Source organism: Rosa rugosa, chromosome 3, assembly GCF_958449725.1.
Source record: "Rosa rugosa chromosome 3, drRosRugo1.1, whole genome shotgun sequence".
NCBI classification, from domain to species: Eukaryota; Viridiplantae; Streptophyta; class Magnoliopsida; order Rosales; family Rosaceae; genus Rosa; species Rosa rugosa.
In genome coordinates, this window is record NC_084822.1 from 18,762,102 (window position 1) to 18,768,741 (window position 6,640).

The 6,640-nt window shown below is 41.2% G+C and overlaps 1 protein-coding gene across 1 annotated transcript; it reads left to right on the top strand.

Moving 5' to 3' along the window:
- Positions 1 to 3,428: 3,428 nt before the first annotated feature.
- LOC133737368 (uncharacterized) lies at positions 3,429 to 5,289 on the top strand. Its single transcript, XM_062164936.1, has 4 exons — positions 3,429 to 3,912; positions 4,013 to 4,818; positions 4,921 to 4,998; positions 5,080 to 5,289. Exons 1-4 carry the CDS (start codon positions 3,429 to 3,431, stop codon positions 5,287 to 5,289), a joined length of 1,578 nt encoding a protein of 525 aa, XP_062020920.1.
- The last annotated feature ends 1,351 nt before the right edge of the window (positions 5,290 to 6,640 follow it).

Genomic DNA, 6,640 nt, shown 5'->3' on the forward strand with positions numbered 1-6,640 from the left:
ATCATATAGTGATGATTGTCTTGTAGCGCCACCTCACAGGAAACCCTAGGTCAACATGAGCCTCATCAGACAAAGCAAAGGCAGCAGCCAAGCTTGAGATCGAATCTGCCTTGACAACGGCAATGATAAACCTAGTAAAGGAGGCGCAAAGTCAAAGTGTCATCACTATTTTTTTTTTTTTTTTTACTTTTGTACCCGTTCAACATTATACAATTTTATATATATTTTTAATTGTGAAGAAATTTTTTTTTTTTTTTAATCAAGGAAATAATATATTCATCACAAGCCAGAATAGGTCATTACATACCATTCCGCTGTCATTTAAGGCCATAGACAGATAAGAAGATAGTGATAGCACCCACAAGTGGTACATAGAAATAGACCTACTCATTGTACATTTAAATACGTAGAGGTAGTGGAGACCCTCCTTTGGTACTACTCCAGAGGCGCTAGAGATACATAGAGTGCACATCGGTGCTTAGCTTCCCAAATACAAGAAATTTATTGTAGGAAAAATTTCAGTTTAGTAACCTGTGGTTTTCACTCGACATCATGTCAGTCCCTGTCCTTTCAATTTGATCAGCAACACCCCTCAGGTGCCAATTTCGATCACCCGTGACCAAAATTTCGTCGGTCGTCCAAAACAGACGTCAAATGCTGACTTGGCTCTGACAAGCCCAACAAGAAGGCCCACATGAAGGGGTAAATTCCTAATCTGCCCCTAATACTTCCCATTAACCTCCACTCGATTAACCTAATTCATTTTGAACGAAATCAAACGCCTCACTCTCCTAAAATCTTCCTCGAGCGACCTAACTCTCCCCCAAAATCTAGCAACCCAGAATCCAATAGCACCGAAATCTATCCTAAAATCGGGCAACCCTATCAAGGAAATCCTCCATTTGAAGCGTCAATGGATGAATGGAGACCCCGAAATGGGGGGGATACAGTTGCTGACAAAATTCCTAAAATGGTGAGTTATTTTTGTTTAGAAAGTTTGAATCCGGTCTTCGATTAGAGTAGGTTGAACAATGGTTTTGAAATTTTGAGGGTTTGAGTGTTCAATTAGGAATGGGTTTGGGGGTTATTGCTATAAGCTAGGGTTTAGGGCATCGTTTAGCCCTCTTCGAAGCTTCTGATTTGGTGTATCTAAATGTGGGGTCTTATTGTGGGTGGAATGGGTTTATAAACGGCAAAGTTTGTACCTTTCTTGTTTGTTTGCGCTGACGGTTTAGGGATTAAACATGCTTCTGATTTGGTGTTTGGAAATGGGAATGAATATTTTAGGGGTTTGATTGTGGGTGGAATGGGTTTATAAATGGCAAAGTTTGTACCTTTCTTGTCTGTTTGCGCTGACGGTTTAGAGATTAAACATGCTTCTGATTTGGTGTTTGGAAATGTGAATGAATATTTTAGGGGTTTGATTGTGGGTGGAATGGGTTTATAAATGATTGTGTGTAGCTTTATTGTTGCATCTTTCATATTCAATTGAGCTATTGTCTGTTTGTGTTTATGGTTTAGAGAAATTGTGGTGTAAAGTCAGTAAAAGTGTAAAGAATGCATGTAATGGTTGTTGGGGAGCTGCTTTATGCACTTTAATACAGTACTGCATGTGTGGTCCTAATGTGGACAAAAGAAGAAATTTGACTGGAGGGCTTTTAAAAGTTGTTGTTTTGTTTGGACTTATGGTGCTTCTCATTCATTCAATTGTTTGGTTGTGTGGTTGTTTTGCATTCAATACATGGCTGATTAAATCCTTCTCTATGTTGCAGATCACCCAGATTACTTTACGGTCAAGATGTATCATGATGGATACATCAGTGGAAGCAGCTATATTGGTGGTCAAGTGAACTACTATGACTATGTAGATAAGGATCGAATGTCACTTGTAGAGGTTGATGGGATGGTCAGAGGGTTAAACCAGAACTATAGTGGAAGGAGAATAGATTATTTGTACAGTATAGGGAATGGGGATGATGGTATGACTAAGATTAAGACAGACAAGGACGCAATTACTATGTGTTGCTGTGTACCAGAAATCCGATTAGTCATCATCTACTTGGATCACTTGGATCTACATGATGACTATGAAGAAACAAACTCGGATAGTGACTTATATATGTATGAAGATGGGGAGGCAAATTGTTTTGTAAGTCAAGCTAGAACAAAGAGTGGAGTTGTGATTGAAGAACTCCCGGATTCTCCAAGAAAGAAACCTGGGGTTATCATAAAAGAGCTTCCGGATTCACCAAGGAAAAGTGGGATAGAGAGAGCAGCCAAGAAATAGCTTGGGATTGTGATTAGAGAATGGAATGGGGATGGCAGCATACCTACTCAAGCAAGCAGAACACTTGCCTTAGATCCAAAGGCTAAAGGTAAACAAAATGTCAGTGAAAGTGAGGATTTGTTTGACATTAAAGTGGGGGAGTTTAGGAAGAGAGGAAGAGTGCATGTTGATTATAAGGAGGATGGGGCACAATCTGGAGATGATGATTCTGCAGATGAAGATTATAGGCTACATTTTGAGTATGATGAATATGGGAATTATGGTTTGGATGATGATTGGATGGGAGATATGGACGATGAATTTGATGTCTTTGGTGAGAGTATTGGACCAAGTACACAAGTAAAAGCTACTGTTGGAAGTAGTGTTGAGGAAGAGTTCGTGGCCGAGGACAATGAAGATATGTATAAATCAGTTGATTCTGATGAGGAAGTACTAGGAGGTGAAACCAACTCTGATGGTGAGATAGGGGATGACTTTTCAGAGTTCAATCCCAAGACGGACATGAAGGACCCACAGTTTATGTTGGGGATGAAGTTTGCATCAGCAAAAATCTTGAGAGCTGCTTTAAGAGAGAAAGCAATAATGGGAGGATGGGAATGCTGCTTTTTGAAGAGTGACAGAAAGAGGGTGAGAGTGATTTGCAAAGCGGACAACTGCCCCTTCGAGTTGTATGCTAGCAAAATGCAGCATGAGTAAACCCTGATGGTGAAGACATATCAGGCAAAGCATACATGTTCTAGGGTTCATGTCAACTCTATGGTCAAGGCACCTTACCTAACTGAAAAGTTTGTGGATCAGATCAAGCTAAATCTTGATTGGAAAACAGGTACCTTTGTTTTCATAATTCGGATTTTCAACTCTTTGGAATGATTATGTTCATAATCCGTTCCTAATATGTTCCTTTATTTATTGAACAGAATCACTTGCACAGACGATGTCAGCGGGTGTAAAGGCAAAGGTATCTGTGCAGCAGGCCTATAGAGCTAAGAGGGCAGCCTTGAAGCAGCTTGAAAGGTCCATCATGGAGCAATATGCTATAGTGAGGGACTATGGATCATAATTGAAAAGAGTAGACCTTGAAACCACAGTGGACATAAAGTGTGATTTCAATGATGCTAGTGGGTTGCCTGTGTTTAAAAGGATGTACATTTGCCTCAGGGCATTGAAGACTAGTTTTAAAGCTGGATGCAGATCAGTAATAGGGCTGGACGGTTGCCATTTAAAGAGTCCTCATGGTGGACAGCTCCTAACTGCAGTAGGAGTTGATGCAAATAACACCACCTGGGTAGTTGCATATGCCCAAGTTGAGATGGAGAGCACAGACTCTTGGAAATGGTTCTTAGAGTTGCTGGTCAAGGACTTAGACATAGAGCATGAGGGGGCTGGATGGACTTTTATCAGTGACAAGCAGAAAGGCCTCTTACCAGCCTTTGAGTCCATTATCCCCCTTGCATACCATCGCTTCTGTGTGCGACACCTTTGGACAAATTTTACTAAGTTGTTTCCTGGTAAAGCCAAGAAGGACCAACTCTGGGCAACAGCAAAGTCAACCACCTTGGCGTATTTTCACAAGGAAATGGTTCTGATCAAACAAATGGACCCTAAGGCTTATGATTGGCTGACAGGTTAGTATTGTTCTTGTTTTTTTTTTTTTTTTTTTTTTTTTAAAGGTTCACCAAGTTAGTTTCTGCCCCATTTGGATTAATACATGTGTTTGTCTTGTAGATCCAAGAAGGCCTCCCCTTCACTGGTGTAGAGCACACTTCAAGACTCACATTAAGTGTGATATTCTTCTGAATAATTTATGTGAGAGCTTTAACACATTCATATTAGGTGCAAGAGGCAAGCTTGTTGTGTCAAGCTTTGAGGAGATGAGGGTTAAACTCATGAAGAGGATTATGTTGAGGAAGGAAAAGATGATGAAGTATGAGGTTACCATCTGCCCTAAACCTCGAGGAATTTTTGAAAAAAAAAAAAACAAAGTCAAAGCTGCCAGCGATTGTGTCCCACATGGTTCTGGAGGTCCACAAATTGAAGTGGAAAGTTTTGGAGGAGGTAAGCATGTTGTTGGTCTTGAAAGAAGGACTTGTGCATGTCGGAGATGGGACTTGAGTGGTATACCATGTAAACATGGTGTTGTTGCAATTAACTTCATGAAGTTAGACCTGGATGACTTTGTCGATGATTGTTACTTGAAAAAGACATATATGGCTAATTACAGCCACACCATCAAGCCTGTTAACGGCATGGAGTTGTGGCCCACTTCTGAAGAACCTACAATCCTATCCCCCCCCCAGTACACAAGACAACCTGGAAGGCCAAGGACAGCAAGGATCAAGGATGCATCGAAGAGGGCTGAAAATGGAGGTTCCAAGCTTGGCAGAGTTCAGAGAAGTTTGAGGTGTGATAATTGTGGTGTGGTTGGCCACAATGAGAGATCATGTCATATGCAATTGCCACCCAAGCCAAAAGCAACCAATATAAACAAGAGGAAGATGAACAATGAAGAGGCAGAAACATCTGCAAATCAGGCAACCAAACTTTATTTTTCGTATAATCAACCGATGAGTTTTACCATATAACCATTCTTTTGGAATAATACAATGCTAATTTTGTTTCTTGATTTATTGTAGGGTACTGGTAAGAAAAAGGCTACCAAGACAAAGAATGAGTTAAGGCAGAAGGCAAGGGAAAGGGCAGAAGTACTAAAGGTTAGCTAATCAATCAAAATCTAATGATTAAAATGGTCCAATTAATTATGAGCTAAGTTGGTGTCGTTTGAGTGATAGCAGAAAAAAAGGGATGAGAAGAAGGCTGCCACAGCTAGAGCTGCTCCTACAAATGCAAGAGCTGCTCATTCTGCAAATGCAAGAGCTGTTGCTGCTTCAACCTCAAGAGATGCTCCTGCTTCAAGCTCGAAAGCAACTGCTGCAAAAGATCATCAAAGAGGCTTAGAGAAAGTGGAAAATAGAGTCAAAGCATTTCAGATTAGCAGGCCTTAGTTTACCTTTAGGGTGATTAGTTTTTGTTTAGTGATATTGATGATGATTTATGTTTCAATCACTTGTGCAACCTTGTGTTGTGGTACAAGGTTGCTGGATCTAATCTTTTGATAAGATGATTAGGTCTACTAAAACTGCAATATGTGGATCCCATTTGAAATATTTTTTTGGGTGATGGATGTAACACGTGTAACTTGTTTGGGTCTGCTATTGTGAAATACAATTGACGATATTGATGTTATTGTTATTGTTTCAATTGGTCCTTGTTATTGTTTCATTGTATTGTTATAAATTAGGTTGTTTTGATGTCTTTCAATATGTTTGAATTGAAAAAAAAAGAAAGAACTAGGTTCTGTCAAATTCTGGGTTTTTGGAGGCAAGATTTGTCAATTGTTGAATTTACCCCTTCATGTGTACCTTCTTACTAGGATTGTCAGAGCCAGGTCAGCAGTTAACGTCTGTTTTGGATGGCATGGTCATGGGTGATCGAAATTGGTACCTCAGGGGTGTTGCTGATCAAATTGAAAGGACAGGGACTGACATGATTTCGAGTGTAAACCACAGGGTACTAAACTGAAATTAATCCTTTATTGTAATTAGATAAAAACTAAAACCATAGGGATGGGCGTAGGGCAAAAACACCCTAGCCCAAATTATGCCCCAGAGGGCAGTCCTAAGAGAATGAGCCCAGCTCAAGGCCCAGCAGAGAGTTGACCCTTTTCCGCCATCATCCTCAACCTCCAGCGCTGCCACACATCCTCAACCCCAGCATCGATCACGCTGTCAGACCTATAGCCGCTGCGACCCTACACAAAATTGATCAGAACCGCACAGCTACGCTGCCACTACGATCTGTACATATCCACCACAACCACGGCACCCCAGCGATCCTTCCAGACCGCCAAAGCCTCACCGCCATAGCCACCCCGATCCGTCATAGCCACACTGTCACCAGTTCTAGAAGCCCCCGCCGCCACAGGTCTTGGAAGCGCTCCCACCATCCCTGCATAATCCGACCAGCCTGGACCCCTCGGCCAAACCCCAAGTCACACCCCATTCATGAGACTACTGGCAATAGCTTTCAAGACCCGCCCGGCAGCAGCCCAAATCGGCATAGCGAAACGTCGATGAGCGCCGCCGGACGGGAAGAAAATTGGGAAAACCTAGACGCAGTCCGAGTTTTCTGGAGCAAACCCGAGAGAGTTTTTTTTTAATTGTCAAGAATAAAAGAGTCAAAATTTAAATAAACAACTAGTTATTAAACTTATTAATTTCAAAAAATAACTACCCACTTATAGACGAGTAACTACGTACCCATCTCCCCACGTATAGGGTGTGAGCACTTTCTAGT

Excerpts from the sequence above, each read along its gene's own strand:
- LOC133737368 (XM_062164936.1), top strand. The coding sequence starts at position 3,429 with ATGTACATTTGCCTCAGGGCATTGAAGACTAGTTTTAAAGCTGGATGC. Across the intron at positions 3,913-4,012 it reads GGCTTATGATTGGCTGACAG|ATCCAAGAAGGCCTCCCCTT; the intron begins GTTAGTATTGTT and ends TTTGTCTTGTAG. Across the intron at positions 4,819-4,920 it reads CAGAAACATCTGCAAATCAG|GGTACTGGTAAGAAAAAGGC; the intron begins GCAACCAAACTT and ends GATTTATTGTAG.